Source organism: Echinops telfairi, unplaced genomic scaffold, assembly GCF_000313985.2.
Source record: "Echinops telfairi isolate 266 unplaced genomic scaffold, ASM31398v2 ScPeMD7_23;HRSCAF=83, whole genome shotgun sequence".
Lineage (NCBI taxonomy): Eukaryota > Metazoa > Chordata > Mammalia > Afrosoricida > Tenrecidae > Echinops > Echinops telfairi.
In genome coordinates, this window is record NW_022103920.1 from 85903930 (window position 1) to 85925589 (window position 21660).

General features: G+C 42.3%; 1 protein-coding gene across 1 annotated transcript in view; it reads left to right on the plus strand.

Moving 5' to 3' along the window:
• Positions 1 to 21660, plus strand: part of CREB5 (cAMP responsive element binding protein 5) — a 390923-nt gene that overhangs the window by 14948 nt on the left and 354315 nt on the right. The window contains exon 3 of the mRNA XM_004702744.4: positions 13577 to 13698. Coding sequence (XP_004702801.1) covers positions 13577 to 13698 — 122 coding nt within the window. The remainder of the gene's footprint in view (positions 1 to 13576; positions 13699 to 21660) is intronic.

The window sequence follows — 21660 nt, forward strand, 5'->3', positions numbered from 1 at the left end:
CTTTCTTCACCACATTTGCTTATACACCCACTTGTCTTTGGCGATCATATTGGGAAGGTGATCATCATGGAATGCCAGTTTAATAGAACAAAGTGTTCTTGCATTGAGGGAGTACTTGAGTGCAGACCCTATGTCCATCTGCTACCTTAATACTAAACCTATAAATATATGCACATAGATTTGTTTCCCCATCATCATATATAAATATATTTACGTAGTACATGCCTTTATTTAGACCTCTAGAAATGCCTGTTGCCTCCTAGTTTTTTCCTCTATTTCCTTTTACTTTCTTCTCGGATGACATGACTTTAAAATGTTTAAACCATTGAATTGTATGATATGTGAATTCTATATTAATATAGCTGTTAAAATTTTAGAAAGATTGACTTTCCATAGGTATCGTACTGTGCTAGGTGCTGGAGATGCTGCCAAATATTTCTCTAACAGATGACGGTTCTTTCCTTGTGGAGCTCGTTGCCCTCAAGGCAAAGAGCTGGTAGGAAGGGAGATAGACAATAAACATCAATGAAAAAAAAAAAAAGAAACATGAAATACTCTTTAGTGACAAGTGCCAGGTGATGATAAAACATGATAATATGCCAGTAAGTGGTGAAAGGCTTCCTAAAGGCGTGTGGTGTGGGCAAGCCTCTCTGTGGGAGCCAAGACTTGATGGTCAGCACTGTCCTGTCAGGGCTCCTTTCTCCCGACTTGTGAGCATGGTGGGACTGGGACTAGTAAGATCACATGGAAAGATCAGGTTGGATGCAGCCCATTATATAGGGGGCCACCACTTGAAAGGAGAGTCAAGAGAGCCTACCTCCCTCTTTCCAATTTCCTGACTAGAGTCTCATCTCCCTCCAACTGACATCCACTACAAATGACAATACAGTCCTTCCGAATCCAACTCTGCTCCTGCTTTGGATCTAGAATCAGAGTTTATTTCTAGTGCCAGGCTCTAGCCCCAACTACCACCACGGTGTAAATAAGTACACTTTCTAATGAAGTGGAACATTGATTTCAAAGAGTCGAATCATCAGGATCAAGCCTAATTCCATTGCTCATGGTTCTTGGCTACAAAGCCTATTCAATAACTGGCTATTTCTAGAGAAAATCTATAGAGAGACTGAGTACATCCACTTTAAATTCTTTTTGACAATGAACTTCAATGATGGAGTTCCTGGATAGAGCAAACAATTCAGCACTGGGTTATTAATCTCAAAATTGGTGGTTCAAACTCACCCATGGGTTTGAACTCACTCACTCACTCATTCACTCATTCACTCACTCACTCACTCACACATTGAAAGAGAGTGCTGATGATGTAACATGTGATATCCCTATGAGCTGTGATCCACGAAAACCCTGTGGAAGGCAGTTCTATTCTGAAGTACACAGGGTTGCCATGAGTCTGAATTGACTTGGTAACAACTGATTTTACTAGTTTTCTGACTGAGTAAATAAATAGAACAACAACAACACACAGCCTATCCTACCTAGTTTTCTTGTTAAGTCCATTGATGGCGAAGGTCCTCGTGTGACCATGAAAATTAATTGAATCTTTATTTAACAGAGGACAATAGAGACAGCTTATATTACAGAGCAGACCGATAATAATAATAGTAATAACAATTGTTGTTGTATTTAGGTGCCCAGTGAATTGGTTAATTCATAGCAACCCTATGTACAGCAGCATCGCCACACCCAGTCCTGTGACATCCCACGATCTATTGTTCTTGTGGTTGAACCCATTGTCACGGCCACTGTGTCAGTCCATCCTGTCGAGGGTCTTGCCCTTTTTTTCGCTGCCCCTCCACTTTACCAAGCATGGTGTCCTTTTCCAGGACTGGAAATGTTATTCTCTAATAATATACCAAAAATATGTGAGATGAAGTTTCACCATCCTCACTTCTAAGAAGCATTCTGGCTGTACCTCTTTCAAGACAGATTTGTTCTTTCGGCAGCCCATGGTATTTTCAATATTCTTTGCCAGCACTGTAATTCAAATGCATCAAATTCTTCTTCAGTCTTGCTTATTCAATGTTCAACTTTCACAAGCATATGAGGTGATGGAAAATACCATGGCTTAGTCAGGCATATCTTAGTCTTCAAAGTAACCTCCTTTGAAGTAATTGTGCCCCCTGTTTGACACACATTGCAACATTATCATTCCTCCTCTGGTTTTTCATTTATTAGGGAGAATGATAAAAATGATCAACAATTTGTCCAAACTCCCTCAGCCTATAATTTTCTCACTATAAACATATACAAAGGACATGTTGGGGTCTTAGATTATATTTGGTCATAAACCTGTGGGCTGCTTATCTTTTTGATAGTCATCAATGGAAAATAGCATAGTAAACACTTTTCAGAAGATTATAGTAATACATTGACATTGAGAGGATCAAAGAATTGCTTAAAAAATCAGATTTTCTCATCGTTTCTGACATGTAGAACATAAGTGGTTGTTAGGATTTATAGGAATTTCCACTTTTTCATCCATGTTTCTAGATAGTCAAGAAAAAATTAGGGTTTCAGACACTTAACCTGAATACCTTGGAGGCCTAGTTCTCCAAATTTTTACATATACAAGTCTTTTAGCATATTTCATCTGGAAATGTTTCTCTGGACAGAGCAGTGCAGGAGGACAAACATGTGGAGTTGTAACTTCCACTATTCAGAGCTGATTTTATGACTTGGGTTGAAAAGACAATCACTTTGGATCCTGTAGTTTACATTTGAAACCAGACTTTTCTCACCCTCTCAGTTAATTAAAAATTCTGCTTGATCATCAATGGAAGACTTGGGATAGCCCACGGCTGAGTAGGAATCCTGGTGGCCTAGTGGGCGTGAGTTGGGCTGCTACTCCAAGGTCAGTCGTTTGAAACCACCAGGGACTCCTTGGAAAAAGAGCAACAGTCTCAGAAACTCACAGGGGGCAGTTCTACCCTGTCCTATAGGGTTATTATGAGTCAGAATCGACTCAAAGGTAATCATTTTTTCTTTTTTTTTAATGGATGAGTAATGTTACTCAATTTAAACCGATGTTCTCTGGACCCAATGAGCATGTGGTGATGTGGTATAGGAGACACCCTTGCCCAAACTCACCATCTTAAAGTTGATCCTGACTCCTAATGATCCTATAGGACAGGGTAGAACTGCCCTCGTGGGTTTCTAAGACTGTAGCTCTTTAGAAAAGTAGGAAGCCTCGTCTTTCTCCTGAGGAGGGGCTAGGGGTTGTGAACTGCGGACCTTGCAGTTAGCGTTACATGACCAGGCACCTTCTAATCTACTCCTAGGGAAAGTTAAGGACATCCCGTCACCCAGTTCCCAGTCACCTTAGCCATAAATCCTAGCAATTCCTGAGTTTGTGACTGTGCCCCATCACTCTAGCCAGAATGAGGTTTAAGCTGTCACAGCTGTTATGAAAAGCAAATCACTGACCCACCCCGATTTTCACTGGTGCTTTTCCATTGTGCCGCTTCCTCTTGGGACAAACTCAGAGAAATAGCAGGATTAGTGTCAGTGAGAGAATCCTAGTGTATCTTCACCCTCCGCAAAAGGTATACTCATTGTAAAGAAGGAGCCTGTCTAAAATTCCATGGACGCCTGTCAGTTTTTTATATTTTGAAATTCATTTAATGTAAACTGTCTTTCTTAATTAGGTGTTTATTAAAATTCAGATGGGGACTAAGTTGGATTATTTAAGGAAAAAAATGAACATGTTGAAAGATTCATGAAACTAAATATAATCTCTCACTGCCATCGAGTCACTGCTGACTCATAGTGACATCCCCCCGCATGGGTTTCCAAGACTAACTGTTTATGGGAGAAGAAAAAACCCCCAGTCTTTCTCCCAAGAAGCTGCTGGTGGTTTTGAGCTGCTAACCATGTGCATTGCATAACCACTATACTACCTATAAATATACAGGGCGTCTATAAGTTATAGGAAAAAAAGACCCCAGGCAATATCTTTTTAGAGAACTCCAAATAGGTATGTCATTTCCCATGTTTTCCTCTATTGATTTGAGTGGCCCGCTTGAGGAATTCAAATAAGCCACATTTTATTGGCTGAATCTGACATGAAAATAGTAAACGCATTGTCTTTAAATGGACTGTAATTGGAATGTTTACTAATTCTAATGACCTTTCATATAACTGCCCTGAATTAGTGCTTTTGAAGTACTATGAACCCATTGCCAGCAAGTTGATTGATTCTGAACTCACAGAGATTGTGTTCGGCCTGGTTGACTAGAGGAACAAATCCTGCGACACTCATAGACATCTAAGACAGAGCTGTACATCAAGAAGTAATTATATGTCAGGAAAACATCCCAGCCCTGTCTAATGCAAGTCCATAAGTCTGATGCTAGCCCAGAAGTCCCTCCTCAGATTCACGCAGCCACATGCAGTGGTGCACACTGCAGGAAGACCACAGGCTGGGGGGAGCAGGAGCAGAGTCGTGTGGACCCAAGGTCAGTGGAAACGTGGCAGGCCTCCAGGGACTCTCAGGGTCAATGGCAAAGTTCGAGCAGGCAGAAGGGAAAGTGGCAGAGAGAGGGCAGTTCCCAGTGCCCTAAGAAGGCCACACCCCCAAGGAGACAGCATCAGGCTGATTGACAGGTTGGGTTTCACCCCTACACCTTTATACATCTTCAAGTTGCTACACCATTATCCAACTACCACAGCGACCCTATAGGGCGGAGGAGCACCGCCCTGTAGGCCTTCCACGACTCTACATCTTTACGGAAGTGGGCAGCCTCATCTTTCTCCTGCAGAGAGACTGGTGCATTCAAATGACAGCCCCCTGGGCTAGCAGCTGTGAACTTCAACTACTACACCACCATGGTCCGTTCAATAGAAGCCCTGATGGCACAGTGGGTGAAGCACTGGGCTGCTCACCAAAAGGTCATAGTCCGCCAGAGAAAGAGGAGACGGTCTACTTGGTAAAAAAGGTCACATTGTTGGAAAGCCACAGGGCATTTCTACTCTGCCCTGTAGGGTTACCATCAGTTGAAATCGATTCAATGGCAAGGAGTTGGAGGGGGTTTTGGATGGATTTAATGGGAGCCCTGGGTTAAGCACTGCACTGCTAACTGGAAGGTCAGAGGTTTGAATCCATCCGCTGTGCCACGGGAGAAAGATGAGACACTCAGCTTCCTAAAAGATTGATAACTTACGAAATCCTATGAATCAGCCCTGCTCTGCCCTACAAGGTCGCTATGAGTCAGAGTCACCTTGAACTACAGTGAAAAGGAGAGAAATCAATTTATTATAATATAATGTAAGGCGACTTTACATCACCCTTTAGTAATATCACAGTTGATGATATCAGACCAAGAGAAGAGAACATTTTCCATAATCAGTGGCCATCTTCTGGTTATGTAAGGGATGCCCTGTGCTTCCTATTTCTGTTGTTTTGGTATTTAATTGATGACTGATCTGCCCCTTGGCCTTTTTTATCATTGAGGAAAATGAAACAAGGACAAACATAGAGCTCAAGTGCAGCTCTGAAATGGAGTTGGGTGGCAGCCTACTATTAAATGTTGAACAGACTAAACACTTCTTAAAAGAAGAATCAGCTTTTTCGAGCTTTCACTGTGTGCTTGTCACTCAGCTTCACTTTGGGGTCACCATACCCCTTGCAGCTGGAGCTCTCGAGGCAAGGCAGACTAGGGCCTGATTGGAAAAGCACTGAGAATCTCATAGAAAAAAATATTTGTAGTGCTATACTTGTCCTGCTCTGTTTGCAATATGGTGGGTAATTTCCCATTGGCCATGGGGGAACTCCTGAATCTTGTTGCCAACATTCTTGGAGTCACAAGTAGAGGCTCAGCAGGGTGAGGATCCTTTCCTCAGCTTACTTAAGGATCTTAAAGCCTTCCTTTATTCAAGAAGCAGGCTCATGATTCCAGGAATGCATCAGATACTAAAATATGACAAAATTTGCAAAGGATTTAAAAATCAGCACCCTTCTTTCTTGTCCTATTGGTTAACAATAAACCAACCATGTCAGGTGGGACCAATAGGAGAAGGGGTAAGACGTCTTAGGCGCACATGCCCCAAGTGTTCTGTTCTCCTCAGAACCGGGGTGGGAGAGTGACACCCAAGTGTCTATGCAACCTCAGGACACACTTAGAAAAAGAATGCAGCATATCACTTTCAAACTCACAATCAAAGTTTCTGTGACTCTGCGATTTGGGCGTATGTCCTTCTCCCTTCGCAGTGGTCCTCCCTGGAGTTATGGTCAGGTCTCTGGAGTCTACATATCTCCAAACCAGGGCTAGCAGAGTGAGATGCTGCCCGGTCCCGTGCTGTCCTCACAAGTACCGTGCCTGAGCTCATTGCTAGCCACTGTGCAATCCATCTCTTTGAAGGGCTTCTTACTCTTTTTGCTGACCCTCTGAACTCCCAAGCATGACATCCTTTTCCAGGGACTGGTTTCTGCTGAGAAGATGTTCGAAGTCTAAGCCAACTCACCGTTGTGTTTCAGAAGGAGCATCCTGGCTGTACGTCTAAGACAGATGGGTTTGTTCTTCTGGAAATCCACAGAACTGCCCATATTCTTTGCAAATGCCATCACTCCATTTCACTCCTTCCTCTTCAGGCTTCTGTAGTCGTTGTCCACTTTTCCATGTATCTGAGGTGGTTGAAAATACCATGACTTGGATGGTACACACGTTAGTCCTCAGAGTCACTTCTTGGCTCTAAAGACACTCTAAAGAGGAATTTGCAGCTGATCTTCCCAGTAGAGTCTGTTGTTTGACTTCTTGACCGCTGCTTCCCTGGGCATTGATCGTGCATCCAAGTCAAAGGGCTTCCTTGCTGACCTCAGTGTTACTCTCTGTTTATCATGTTGTTGCTTATTGGTCCAGCTACGGGGACCTTGATTTCCTTATGTGGAGGCTGTAGTCTTGGATCATCACCACGGTGATAACACCAAAAGAAAAGTTCGGGGAGAAGAACTTAAACAATCATTCTATCATTGAATTATCGTTATCATCAGCTGTGGCCAGTTGGAGTGTTACGCCTCACCAGTGTTACACCTTAGATTTCATCCATCAATAAAGCATCAACCATTATTATTCAGGCTAGAGTAATTGCTGGCACTATAGCTAACTGCTTCATTCTTTGTTTCTAAATAAAGTGTGGTTTACCAGAATTTTAATTTATGGCCATGAATACGACCCTCTAACTCCAGCTCTGGTTTCAGCAGGGCCAGTTATTTGACAGGGCACTCATGCGGCTGGGAAACTCTGTCTCTTTTATTTCAGTTGCTGATAGATTTCACTGTCCTCCTGAACCTTTGCACATTTCCTGGCTTACTCGGAACTGGGACCACGTGGGATCAAAGACAACTGGAGCCCCCCCCCCCCATATTAATTCTAATAAATGTTAAAACAAAGCTTAAGCCCTACTTTCTGGTTCCTGTTGTAACTGGAAAGAAAAGCTCATTCACCAGCAGAAAACAAATTAAAAATTAGGAACAATGTGCCTTATCTATTCCAAATGTGGATCTAGGTATCTGTTTTGCTTCTACCTAACTCTATCCTACAGCAAAGAAAGTTCCATTCGATAACAGCTCTGGGACTTTCTCCTGGGTCTTCTGCTCCAGGGATGGAAAGGGAAACAGCTGTCTTTACTGCCCAGGGCTCCGCTGGACTATACCCTTGACTTCCCTGTTGTTTTTGATAGACCTGTGACGATGAACAGTGTCATTACCATCTCTGTACTGTTCTCCTTCCGCGACTCTGCTCATACATGTCGGTGTGTGATGGTATCTGGGAATAATTTCACTTCAGAGGAGAAGCAAAACATCTCTCAACTTGGCTTGGGGCTTGGTCTCTCATATGGTAGCCTGAGTTTTATTTCATGGACCATTTCATGAACTCAGCTCAGAGTTCACATGCCTTAAGCAGCCTTCTAGAATTACATTCCCCCCCCCTACCTCTGATCAAGGGCTGTAATGTACATTTTCAGCTAAGCAGCAAGAGGAATAGGAGGCACATTTAAGCCTGTATTCATCCCCATTGGTGACAAGAAGTCAGTATTTCAGCTCTCCATGCAGCTATCTGGGTGACACACATAGCTTGTATTTGGGTGTTCGACATCCGTGTAAACCCACACAGTGGAACTGTGGACGAAAGGTACCGGTGACCTATTTACGTAAGGGGTACAGACCCTGAAACCCTTACGGAGCAGTTCTGCTCTGTGGCACATGGGGGTGACAGGAGTTGGAATTAACTCAAGGGCACAAGCCAATGGTACCATGTGATATTTTCTTAGATTTCTCATTGGCGAAAATATTTCTGCAAGGTAGTAGAGTCCGTAGGACCATCATGCAGTTGTGTTGTATGCAGTAAGGAAATGATTCCAAGGTATTTCAAAAGAACCATAGGTTTTTCTAATTAAAAATAAAATTATGTGACTGAATTTCCTGTAGAGAGTTTCAATTTCCTCCTAAAGCAGATAGGTAAAACAGGCAAAACTGGCTGTTACCTAATATGTTTGGTGTGAAGATGAATGAGATGGTGTATTTAAAGCCTTTAGCTCACCATATCAGGCAGAGTAAGCCCTCAATAATAAAAAGATTACATTCTCTCTCACACACACATGCACACACTTTTATTTTCACTCTTGGTCTTGTCCACTGACACTTTAGTGCAGAAAACTCATTTTTCATGGCCAACACTTGCAACTGAGCTCTGAAATCAAGACTGGAGAGTCAGAGGAGCGTGCTGTATGTAGACGGAGAAAGGTTCAAGTCTCACTTAAAAACCAACCAACCACCCCAAATTGCCCTCCAGGTGAGTCTCACTGCTGATGATGATGAGTAGAACTACGCTCCATGAGGTTTTCAAGACTGATTTTTTTCCCCCAGAAGTAGATCACCAGGTCTTTCTTCTGTGCCTCTGTGTGGACTGGAACTGCGAACCTTTCAGTTAGCCGCCAACCACAGAACTACTTGCTGCATCCAAGGACTAAAAATAGCACCTACCCCAACCAAACTCACTGCCAGTGGGTTGATGGCAAGTCATAGTGATTAATTGTTAATGGTTATAAATTGTATGACTATGTACCAAGCACTTAGGATTGCACACATTATTTCTCCATTTCTAAAATCATATCCACTGTCTTTACTACAGTTAGATCTAGATTCCAGATAAGGTGTGTGAAAATGTCTGTCTACTTTGATTGCTGCATAAATGTTAATTTTGTCTTTTATACACACACAACACATAACAAACATGTTTATATTGGACATATAGATGTTGAAAATATTAATAAATCAATTGATGAGCTCATGGAACAATTGTCAATGAAATCCAGCTCTTCACACACACCTTATTTATTATTCCCAATTTATGATAATCTTTGGTAGCTTCTAGGAGTCCTGGTGGCGCAGTGCTCACAAATTGAACTTGCAACCATAAGATCAGCAGTTCAAAAACACCAGCTGCTCTGTGGGAGACAGCCTGGGTTTTCTACTCCCGTAACCATTGGTAGTCTAGGAAACCAACAAGAACATGTCTATCCTGTCCTGTGGGGTCACTGTGAATCATAATTGACTCGATGGCAATGAGTTTGTTCTTTTTGGTGTTTGGTAGGTTCTAGAAGCCCTGGTGGCTCCCTCAAAGGTCAAGCTGTCGGTTGCTAACGGAAAGGTCAGCATTCTGAACCCACCAGCCACTCTTTTTGCAGGGGGGGGGGGAGGCAATTTGCATCTCTAATGATTTAACAACCTTGAAAATCCTATGGGCAGTTCTTCTGTCTCCTCTAGGATCCTTTGAGTAGATAACGACTCAACAGCAAGGAGTGTGGTTGGTTATTTTGGTGGTATTTTTTCTGTGTATGACAGAGCAATCTCAGTGTTTGGGGGACTAGTGAGGAGGAGTGCCAGGAGGGGTAGCTGCATTGGAATCCAAGTGCTTAGTGCTTAGCAGTTGGGCGTGTTGCCTGCTCATAGGAGAAACAAGAGAACCTTATCTCTGAAGAGTAGACTACATGGGGATTTCAAGCCATTTTGAACTTTAGGGTTATTCATATATTCTTTGACTCTCATGAACAATTTACTGAGAGTAATTTATTGAATGGCTTAGAAAAATACATGTAATTCTAGCTTCTTGCTAATAATGGGAATTTATAAAGAGAGTACAAATCAGAAAAACCAGATACACTGCCATAGAATAGATTCCGACTCATAGAACCTACATAAAGTTTCTGAGACTAAGTCTTTTTGGGAGCAGACAGCCTCATCTTTCTCTGAGAAGCAGCTGGTGGATTTGAACTGCCTACCTTTTGGTTAGCAGTCCGAGGGTTATCTCATCGCACCACCAAAGAGAATGCATGATTGGTTAATTGGTTTCAACTCGACAACAGCCTCCAGTTAGGTGCTGGCTTAGAGACTGGTGTGAAAAGTTTCGAGATTGAATCTAGATCAGTGGTTCTCACCCTTCCTAATGCCTCCACCGTTTAATATAGTCCTTCATGTGGTGGTGAGCCCCAACCATAAAATTATCTTCATTGCTACTTCGTAACTGTAATTTTGTTACTGCTATGAATAGACATGTCAATATCTGACATGCAGGATATATTTTCATCGTTACAAATTGAACATCATTCAAGCATAGTGATGAATCACAAAAACAATATGTAATTATATATTGTGAAATATTTATTTCTAATGATAAATAAATGAACTTTTGTCTTGAAGCATGGTGTAGCACGGGTAACAGTCTTCACATGGGCGTATCTGCATGTGGGCGGACCCTTCTGGAGACGGATAGAAGAGCAGTGTCTCCGTTCCTAAGACCATTGGAAATATGTGTTTTCCGATGGTCTTAGGTGACCCCTGTGAAAGGGTCGTTTGACTCCCAAAGGGGTTGAGAACCACTGGTTTAGATCAAGCCAGCAAGTGTGGGAATCAATTACCAATATCTGCTGTAGCCTAAGATAGGAATAATAGGTGTGTATAGAGGAAGTAGCCCTGAGTCTTTGCTGATAATCCTGGTGTCACCACCTGTACTGTACCACCCTTAATTGCTTTGCCCTTTTGTTCTCCTCATTTGCAAACCATCCCATATGACCAGGTTTCCTTCCCCTGTCTGCTCTATGTTGTACCCTGTTTCCGAGAAAAGGGCAATTTACACGGTGTTTTAAATTCCAGAACGAGGATTGATTGACACATCTTCACAAATAAAATATCATTCTTCTCCATGTCAACTCTAGTACGCCATTATCAAGGGAGAGGATGGTCCTCAATGATTATGAAAGTATAATTTCTTTCCCAAGTATCTTATGAGATCTTAGGAGACCTAGGTTCTAGAAAAGGTGTGAGAAAGTTTTATAAACTAAAAAATGCTGCATAAATTTAAGCGACAAGCAGTGCTTTTTAAAGTATTTTATCTTCTAGAAAACCAAGAAGGTGGAAGAAATTCTATTAGTCTTAAAGAGCATTCTCAGAACATGCTTTTGACTATAGTAAAGCAAAAACATAAAATTAAAAATGAAAGCTGAATGTGTTTGACTTGGAACCTTTTCTCCTCCTTGGGCAACTCTCAGAATAAGAGATGTGATTGCTAAATTTTTCCTTTCCAGTAAGAAAAAGGAATGAACAAGCTCATGCCTGATATACAACTTCTCAAAATATTCTTCTTTCTTTCAAGTGCCCTATGGTCAGCCTAAAATTGGTTCAACAGATTTTTAGAATGGATTTTAGCTAAGTTGGTTTTTTTTGTAGTTAACATACACATAATTCAATGGTTCAATCATATCAAGAAGGACTATGCAGTCATTGTCACAATCAATTTTGTATCTTCGTATTCCAGTTTTCCTAACAGCAGCCGTTCTCAACCTGTGGGTCACGACCCTTTTGGGGGTCGAATGACCCTTTCACAGGGGTTACCCATTTCATAACAGTAGCAAAATAACAATTATGAAGTAGCAATGAAAATAATTTTATGGTTGGGAGACACCCCAACATGAGGAACTGTATGAAAGGGTCGAGGCGAACCGATTACAAGGAACTATATGTGACCTCCTCCCTGGGGGACAGACAACAGAAAAGTGGGTGAAGGGAGACATTGGACAGGGCAAGATATGACAAAATAATAACTTATAAATTATCAAGGGCTCAGGAGGAAGGGGGGAGTGGGGAGGGAGGGGAAAAATGAGGACCTAATGCCGGGGGCTTAAGTGGAGAGGAAATGTTTTGAGAATGATGAGGGCAATGAATGTACAAATGTGCTTTACACAATTGATGTCTGTATGGATTGTGATAAGAGTTGTATGAGCCCCTAAAAAATGATTTAAAAAATAATAAATAAAACCCAAAGTTAAAAATTCAAAAAAAAAGAAGAAGAAGAAGAGGAGGGCATACACCAAGCAAGGATCCATCAAAAATGGCCATTTAAAAGCAATAGAGACCTCATTCCAATAGAAAGCCGAGAATATTAAAAGTGTAGAGTAAGTTCACTTCAGGTCTGTGGGGAGGTCATATTACAAGATGTTACATTCCAGCCTGAGTACAGCCTGCTGAAACCCCCTTTACAATGCTCACCATCTGATTTCTGGGTCATTTTCATTTCTAGCCAATGAGTATTGGGGATTCACTGGAGGTTCATCCTACAGAAGTGACTCTGTAAATGGAGTTTGCAGTAACCACTGTCCATAGTATTTAAGATCTGGGCTCTGGTACTGTTCATTTTTCCGGGTTTGGTTTTTATTATTAGCTATCTTTTGATCACACCAGTTGGTGTGCTTCTTCTGTGTGGACGTAGCTGGCTCCTCGCTTAGATGGGTGCTTGTTTTGAGACTGGACTGTAAGACCCCAGATGCTGTTCTTCATGATAGCCGGGCATCCTCTAGTTTCTTCACCACACTTTGCTATGACACCCATGTCTTCAGTGACCTCTTCATAAGGGATGAATACCAAGCAGAGCCATGTTGTAAGAACTAAGTTTTCATATAGTAGGGCTATGATCAGATGATAGCTTGAAATCCATTCTTTTAAATGTTGTTTCTAATCGTCCTGCCTTCAATTTTTGAGCCATCACTGCCATTTTCCAGCTAAGTCCCTTTTTAAGAAAAGGCCATGTTGCAAAGTGTTTGCAACAGATACGGTCCCCAGAATGTATATGATGAGGACCTCCTGAAGTTCAGTCCAGGGGTGTGTGTGTGTGTGTGTGTGTGTGTGTGTGTGTTAATGGATGTCCTCATGTGCTATAACCTTCCCAAAATTGCAGTCCTATTTGTGAACATGCCTCTCTTTTATGTAAAGGGCTCGAGGGTGGTGGATGGTTACTTCTTGTTGTGTGCATTCAAGTTGATTCCCACTCGGGAGGCCCCTGTGGGAGGGTTTCCAAGGCTGTCAAGTTTTAGGAGAGCAGGTCACAGAGGGGTTCAACATCTCCAACCTTTTGATTAGCAAGCAGGCCTGGAACCATTGCACCTCAGGGCTCACAGGGTAATGGTATCCTACTTAGAGGGGGAGGGGAGCAGACCAGTACATTGCATTCATATTGGCCACTGACTTTGGACCCAAAGACCCCACTGACGAACTTTCGGTCTCTGTTTTCAGATCAGACCCCGACTCCGACGAGGTTCCTGAAAAACTGTGAGGAGGTGGGCCTCTTCAACGAGCTGGACTGCTCCCTGGAGCAGGAGTTCAGGAAAGCCCAGGAGGAGGAGAGCAGCAAGCGGGTAGGTGTGCTTGTACAAAGCCCGCGAGCGGCGCCCTCGGACATGCGCCGCTGGAAACCTCTGTCTGGAGGCTGGGGAGAAAGAGGTGGCAAAGCTGCTTCTGTAAAGAGTTACAACCTTCCAAGCCCTATGGGGGCAGTCCCGTCGGGCCGCTTTGAGTTGGGATCCCCTCCACAGGGTTTGGTTTAATGGTTAAAGACAATTCTGAATCTCTGATAGGGAATGCATTCAAAGTGAGATAAATCTTAAATAGGCAGGTGACTGAAATATGAAATTTAAGCAGAACCTGACACATAAACTTACAAACGTTTGTAGGTGTAACAAGTTGTTTCCTTCTGATGAATAGTTTATCCTAAGCCTTACATTGGAGAAAGATGGGGCTTTCTACCCCCATAAAGAGTTGCAGTGCCGGAAACCCACCACGGCAGTTCTACCCTGTCCTGTAGGGTCGCTGTGAGTCTGTATCACCCGATCCCAGCGAGACGTGTCACACAGGCTGTGAGTAACAGAAGAAAAGTTCAGGAGCATCCTGGAAGCAGCAGGGGAAGGGATTTCATCTGATTTGGGTCCTGGTTGTAACGGGCAGTTTGCCACAATCTTCTTGGTCGTTTTCTGTGAAATGCATGATTATTTTCTGGTCATTACCGAACGAGCATCTGCTGCTGTTGAGACTAATGGGTTAACTATGGTGCAGATTTTTTTGAGCTGTCCGGTTTTTTAACCATGTAGGAGATCCAGTTTATGGATTGCTTCGGGAAGTATTCAGCTTTTATCCTAACGTTGTGCTGGGATTTTAAAATCACTCTGTAGGAAAGGTCAAGGAGGGAGTTAGGATTCTGAAACTCCAGCTGCCCACCTACAAAGGACATTTTAAAAGGCTCTGATAGTCTTCTGAGTGTTTCAAAGCCTTTGAATCATCCTCAGGGTGGAATTATAATAATCCCCCTTCACCAGCTTGTTCCTGTCAGACTCTCACATCATACTAGCCAGGGGCTTTTACTCAGGAGGGGCTGCTGAGGAAATGAAAATGGTGGAAGGTATAAAATCCCCATCAGCTTATTTTTATTTATTTATAATTGCTTTGTTATTTACACCAGACTGAAATCAAGTACATTAAAAAAACCAAAATGCAAGGCCTTGTTTGTCCGCCAACCAACAGTATACCACTCTTGATACGCCTTGCTACATCAAGGCCCTATATGCTATATTAAAATATGTATTATTCCAGCAATCCTGTGAGGGTCATCCTGTTATATGTTGCTTATGCTTGTTCATATTGGGGTGCATCTCAGAGGTGTGTCGCCATTGGGGGTCACCCTCTTGAAGTTGTGTTATTTGTTTCTCTGTTTTTCAGTAAATGAAACCCAGGGACGCTGAACCTATAGGGAAAGCAGATAGAGAAAGGGTTTCCTTGGCAGGAGGAATATAGAGGGATGGGGGAGATGGTGTCAAGGAGTCCCGGAAGGAAAAGTATGAAGAAAATGTGCAATTCTGTTTGATGTGACTGAACTATGGAATGATATGACATAGTTACAGCAAATTAAAAGAAAAGAAAAGAAAAAAGCTTAGATCCAGGAATGAGTTTTGGGCTTGCACTAAATCCTAGTTCCAGCTTAAGAACAATTAGTTCTTACATCATGGCCCTGCTGCAGACTTGTCCTCAGGAAGGGAACATGGAAGATACGGTGCTATAGCAAAATGTGGTGAAGAAATTAGATGGTGCCCAACTATCCAATAAAATAGTGTCTGAGATCTTAAAGGCTTGTCTCCAAACAAGCAGACATCTAAGTGAATGTCAACTAAGTCCACATGGAAGCAGCACCAACATCTGTCAATGAAGGATTGCGAACCATACCATCCAAAGTCAAAGGAGGGATCAGTATCAGAGTCTAAATTGTGAGAATCTCATGGGCAGAAGGCAATGGATGACAGTGGGAGCCCAAGATTCATTTGTGGACCTACGTCGGAAGTAAGCCTCAGGAGACCTCCCCGTATCTAAAATTGAGGGACGGGAAGAAAGTGGTCACTAAACAGAGTGCTTGGGAGAGAGGAGTAGAGAAGCTCCAAGGTATAAATCTTTGAACAGTTAAAACTTTGTAAGTAGATCCCCCATGATACAGGCTGGATCTGATCAGAATTCTAAGGTTTTCTGTATTTTTGGTTTGTATTGTTTTCTTTGGTTTTTGTTTCATTCATATTAGCGTGTATCTCAGAGGTGTTATGTCAATGGACGTCACCTTCTTGAAGCTGTGTTACATACTTTCCCATTTTTTGGTATATGAAACCCAGGATTGATGAACCTATAGGGACAGCAAGTAGAATAAGGGGTTCTGGGGGAGGAGGGTATAGTTTTGATGGAGGGGTAAAAGGACGATGATGTCAAGGAGTCCATGTGGAAAATGAATGATTAGAAACTGATTGTGGTAGCAATTGTACAATTCTACTTGACATGATTGAAATATAGAATGATCTTTTATATGTATTAAATCCCAACTAATAAAAAATCACATTCACCATGTTAAACAACCATCCAGAAAATACAAAATCAAATACCAAACTTTCATATAGCACTTACTACTTGCCAGACACAATCCTGAGCACTTTAAAAGGATTCAATCAATAAAAATAAAAAGACCCTCAGATGGCATGTCCTTGTAAAAGGAATCCATTAAAATGACAATATCAATAACAACAGCCATCATGAGATAGTAAGGGGAGAAGACCTCAAAACTCAGCTCAACTCAATTCACTCTACTCTACTCAACCGCCATTGAATAAATTCCGACTCATCTCACTCTGCTCAACTCAACCGCCATTGAATGAATTCCGACTCATCGTCACCCTATAGATCAGGGTAGAACTGCCCTGTGCGTTACAGGAGTAGAAAGCCTTATTTTTTTCCTGGGGAGTGGCTGATGATTTTGAACTACCTACCCTTTTTTGTGGTTAGTATTCCAACATGTGATCACGGTGCCACCAGGACTAGTCTAGGAAATTTCCTTTCGTTTCATCTTGCTGTTCTTAATAGATGGACATGGCATTTGCAGATGAATCTTTAAGTGGATTCAATTAATTTCCCCCCCAAGATCATTAAAGGTGGCTTCGTAGATTAGATGAACTTTAAGAAAGATAGGTACTGGTCCACATTGTCCTCATTTCTGATAGAGGGGTTGTGTTAGTCTGGGTATTTTAGAGAAACAAATCCACAGAAACTCATGTATAAGAGAGAATTTTATATAGAGGTTAAGTGTGCATCAAGAAAACATCCCCATCCAGTGCTGCCCAAGCCCACAAGTCCAACATTAACCCATATGTCTGACACCAATCCACAAAGTCCTCCTCTATCTCACAAAACAGAGGCAATGATGCCGACTGCAGGAGGAAAGCCACGTCAATGAATGTATAAGCATCTCAGCTCTGGCAGGGGTCTCCACACGGGTGTTCCAGCACCCAGGGCTGCATTGGGGTAGGTCCATTCTGCTTCTCCTTGGGGATGTCTTGTAGGAAGTGAGCTTTGCCAGCTGAAGCAGGGAACTGGCTAAGGCAGCTGCACCCTGGTCAGACTATCACAAAGCAAGAAACCTGGGAACTAGAAAGGCGAGGCTCACCGAGCCACTTATCCCTCTGCCCTTCAATTAACCCCACATGTGTTTATCAGCCAGGTTGGCACAATAAACTAACTACCTCAGGGGTTTTCCCCAAGGAGTTTCTGTTCAGGGAAGGTGGTTAATGTGCTTGACTATCCACAAAAAGAGGATGTTGGCTTAAGTCCACCCAGAGGCACTGTGGAAGAAAGGGCTGGTGATCTATTTCTGCGATTGAGAATGCTCTGGAGCACATGGTCACACACATGTAAGATGTTACCCTACATTGTAGGTTAACATGTAAGATGTTAGCCTAAGATGTTAGCCAAACATTCTAGAAAGATTGATCTGGTCCTCCCCACTCCTTAAATGTCTAGTTGTAGTTTGGTTTAGAAAATTCTATTCAGGAGCAAATGGATACAGGAGCAAATGGATACCACGGGTCAGAATCTATTCAATGGCACCTGGTCGGCCCTTGATTTTTCTAGAGCTTTTCATCAGGAAGAGCCCTGGTAGATAAGTGGTTTGAGATATCCCACTCCACATGCATGATCTCTTACATCAATTCTTCCAAGTCTGAATTCTAGGAAACGGCTTTCCTACCTTGAGGAATGGAAATGTTTGTCCTCCTCCTGGGCACCAACAAACATCTAACTGGCTCTGTTTCCCTTTTTACTTTGACTGCTAATTACTTGAAGCCAAGTTTCCTGCTTAACTTTATGAACCTACTTTTCAGAACACTCCGATGAACACGTTTTCCACCCCTCCCCTCCTACACTTGGATGAGACTTTCAGCCCTAGTTGATATGTTCTATGTTGATAGTCCTGATTTTTAATTAAAAAAATGTTTTTCTTGATACACATTTTTGTGAGTTGCTTCCAATTCCTTGTTGGTTGAGAAAGAGCATATAAGTACTTAGATCTTAAGTCTGAAAACAATTAGGCATGGTAAGTTGAGGACAGGGACTAATGTAGATAGTTTTTCTCTCTTTTCAATTTTGGGTCATAGCTCTGTCATGTGGGCCGGAACCATCTCACATCCCAACCTCACTTGCATGCATTGGAGTCTGGATAGGCTTCAGGTGATTCAAGTTCCTCTTTCCTCTTATTCAGACCAAAGGGCCAAGTCCGACCCCATTTGTCATGGCTGTATGAGTGGGCTCCTATATGGCAACTCAGGCAGCAGCAAAGTGGGCGGGGCCCATGCCTTCTGCACCAGCGTTTCTTTGGAAACTACAGGACAGTGTGTTAGGAGTAGAAGAAGGTGGTGCTCCCTCATTCAGCAGCATCCTTTTACCTGCTGCTTTGACCTTGTTTCTCCCTCTACCAACCTCTGGCTCAATGCACCCCTAGGTAGTCATTCCATCCAGTTCTTCCTGCTTTAAAAGGAGAAATACAAAGTGCTTAATCAATCCATACAGTATTATTCCTGAGTTATTTCTTCTTTTCTTTCACATTTGGATACATTTTAAAAATCTCTACATTTCCAACTCTCTTCAGGTTCTTTTTGCTCAGTTTTTCCTCACAAAGGTCTTGGGTTGGCTCCCTCAGCAAGTGGAAGACGGATTAATTTAGCTATAAATTTTTGGTTACATAGGTCCTTGCTTGAACTTCCTAAGTTGTTAGCCAAACATTCTGGAAAGCTTGATCTGGTCCTCTCCACTCCTTTAAATGTCTAGTTGTAGTTTGATTTAGAAAATTCTGTTCAGGAGCAAATGGATACAGTAAAACTTCAAAAGCCGGAATCTCTATAATGCATTGACCTGTCAGAAAGGGAAGCTCCAATATTTTGCACTAAAATGACTGATAGAAAAGTGGTCAGGTTGCATCCTGTCAAAGGCAGAAAACTTTCCAGATGTGGAAAACCAAGGCAATCCTGTTGAGTTCTGGCTCTCACAGGTAATTAGTTGATCCTTGATTAGCTCCATGGCTGCCCACAAAACTCTCTTCTATAGACTGCACTTCTAATTCTGACATCCGTTTCTGAACATATCCCAGTGTGTGTGCGCAGAGTAACCACAGGCTAGAGACTGGTCATGGTCACTGGTTTAGAAGACCCTGCTGTCTATATCTATAGACATTTATAGTTGACAGCACATTCTGGTGGTCTCAATTTTCCTTGTTAGGATGAGCTCCTAGCCTTATCACTCTTTAATAAGAGTTTTTCTTTTGCACAGACAAGCATGTTGTAACTCATCAGCAGGCATCACAAATCTCAGCTTGTCTATGGTCTAGGACACAGGCTAGCTCATGTCCTGAAATAGATGAGAGCCTTTTGGTTCATGTTTTTATTTATTCAAGAAATATAGTTTAAGTGCCTATTGTGTTAGGCATTGTCCAATGAAGGGATGAATATATCACTGAGTAAAGTCAGTGAAAATCTCTGTCTTCATGTAGCTTACTTCTAGTGGGCAAGACACACAATAAACACGTGAAAACGTGAATATAATATATGTATATAATATATGTGACATGGCAATCAGTGTTACAGAGAAAAAGACAGAGTGGTTATGGAATGGCATCTCTGGGAAGTGACATTTGAGCAGAGCCCCGAGGCAGAAGCGTGACCCAGCTTTATATTTGGGAGAAGAATGTTTTAGGTGAAGAGGACAAATGCTGTGCCCTGGAGTCAGATGGTGCCCTGTGTGCTGGAGGAATCAGCAGGAGGCCAGTTTGCCTAGAGAAGGCTCGTCAGCTGAAGGTGGAAGGGAAGAGCCATTTGGATGACCATCTGTAGGCCGTTGTAAGGACTTTAGCTTTTACTTCAAACGAGGTGAGGGGCCATTGGAGGCAGAGAAAAGATGGGATGTGACTTATGTTTTAGAATGAGTTGGAAGCAAGGGAACAGTTAGGAGGATATTGAAAGAATCCGAGGGAAAGATGATGGCAGATTGGTCCAAAGTGGTGACAACGTGGGTGGTTAGTTTCTGGATGTATTTTGAAGGTAGACCCAGAGAATTTGCTGATGGATTCAATGTGGGGAAGGAATGGAATCAAGGATAAACCCAGGGATTTGACCTGAGCAATAGGAAGGATGGGTTATCTGCAACAGAAGGAGGGTAGAGGAAATAATTGTAGCATTTGATTTTAGACTTGTTAAGTGGGGATATTAGACATGCAGTTAGATATTTGTTGTTGTTGGTAGATGCCACCGAGTCAGTTCTGACCCATAGTGATCCTATGTGCAACAGAACAAAACACTGCACGGTCCTGCGCCATCTCACAGTTGTCCTTATGTTTGAGCCCATTGTTGCAGCCACTTTATCAATCTATCTCAGTGGTTCTCAACATGTGGGTCACGACCCCTTTGGGGGTTGAATGACCCTTTCACAGGGGTCGCCTAAGACCAATGGAAAACACAAACATTTCACAATATCTAATTACATATTGTTTTGTGATTCATCCCTGTGCTTTAATTATGTTTAATTCTGTTCAATTTGTAACAGTGAAAATTCATCCTGCATGTCAGATATTTACATTACGATTCATAACAGTAGCAAAATTACAGTGATGAAGTAGCAACGAAAATCAGGTTGGGGGGCCACCACCACATGAGGAACTGTATGAAAGGGTCACGGCATGAGGAAGGTGGAGAACCTCTGCCCTTTCTCATGAGGGCCTTCCTCTCTTGTGCTGCCCCTTTACCAAGCATGCTGTGATTCTCCGGACAGCATGTCCAAAGTATTCAAGACGAAGTTTCATCATCCTGTGTCTAAGGAGCACTCTGGCTGTACTTCAGTTAGACACAGGCGCATATGACTCAGGAGGAGCAGGCTAACCTGGACATGTAATTTGCGAGACATCGGCACTAGCCATGCACCGCCAGTAGTTGCTGTGGAGTTGTCTCTGACTCATGACAGTCCCAGGTGTGTTTGCATAGAACTGTTTCATAGGAGCTTCGGGGTTTATATTTTTTAAATATAATATTTCATCGTGCTTTTAGGGAAACGACTTCCACCCAAGTTGTTCAGGTGCACTGGTTACATTCTTTATGAAGCACAAACATTCTCATTATTTTGGTTCTGGTTATTTCCTTTTTGTTCGTCTAGTTTCCCCATCCTCTTGCATTCTCATCTTTGTTTTAAAGGAATGGTTGACTGTTTGGTCTTGTGTAGGTTATTTTAATTTTTGAGGAGCACAGTGCTTATGAATAACATTCATTGCGTTTGGAGCCAATGGTTCTTTAGCTATTAGGGAACTTCAGCAGTTATTTTTCATTCAAGCTTTGAAGAGTTTCTCAAGGCAATGGTCTTAGGAATCCTCTAGTCTCAACCAGCCCAGTAGGTTTAGATCTAGACTTGATTTTGAGGTACTATTTTACATTTTTCTCCCATTATATGAGGGTCTGCCTATTGTGTCCCTGATTAAAATGGGTGAG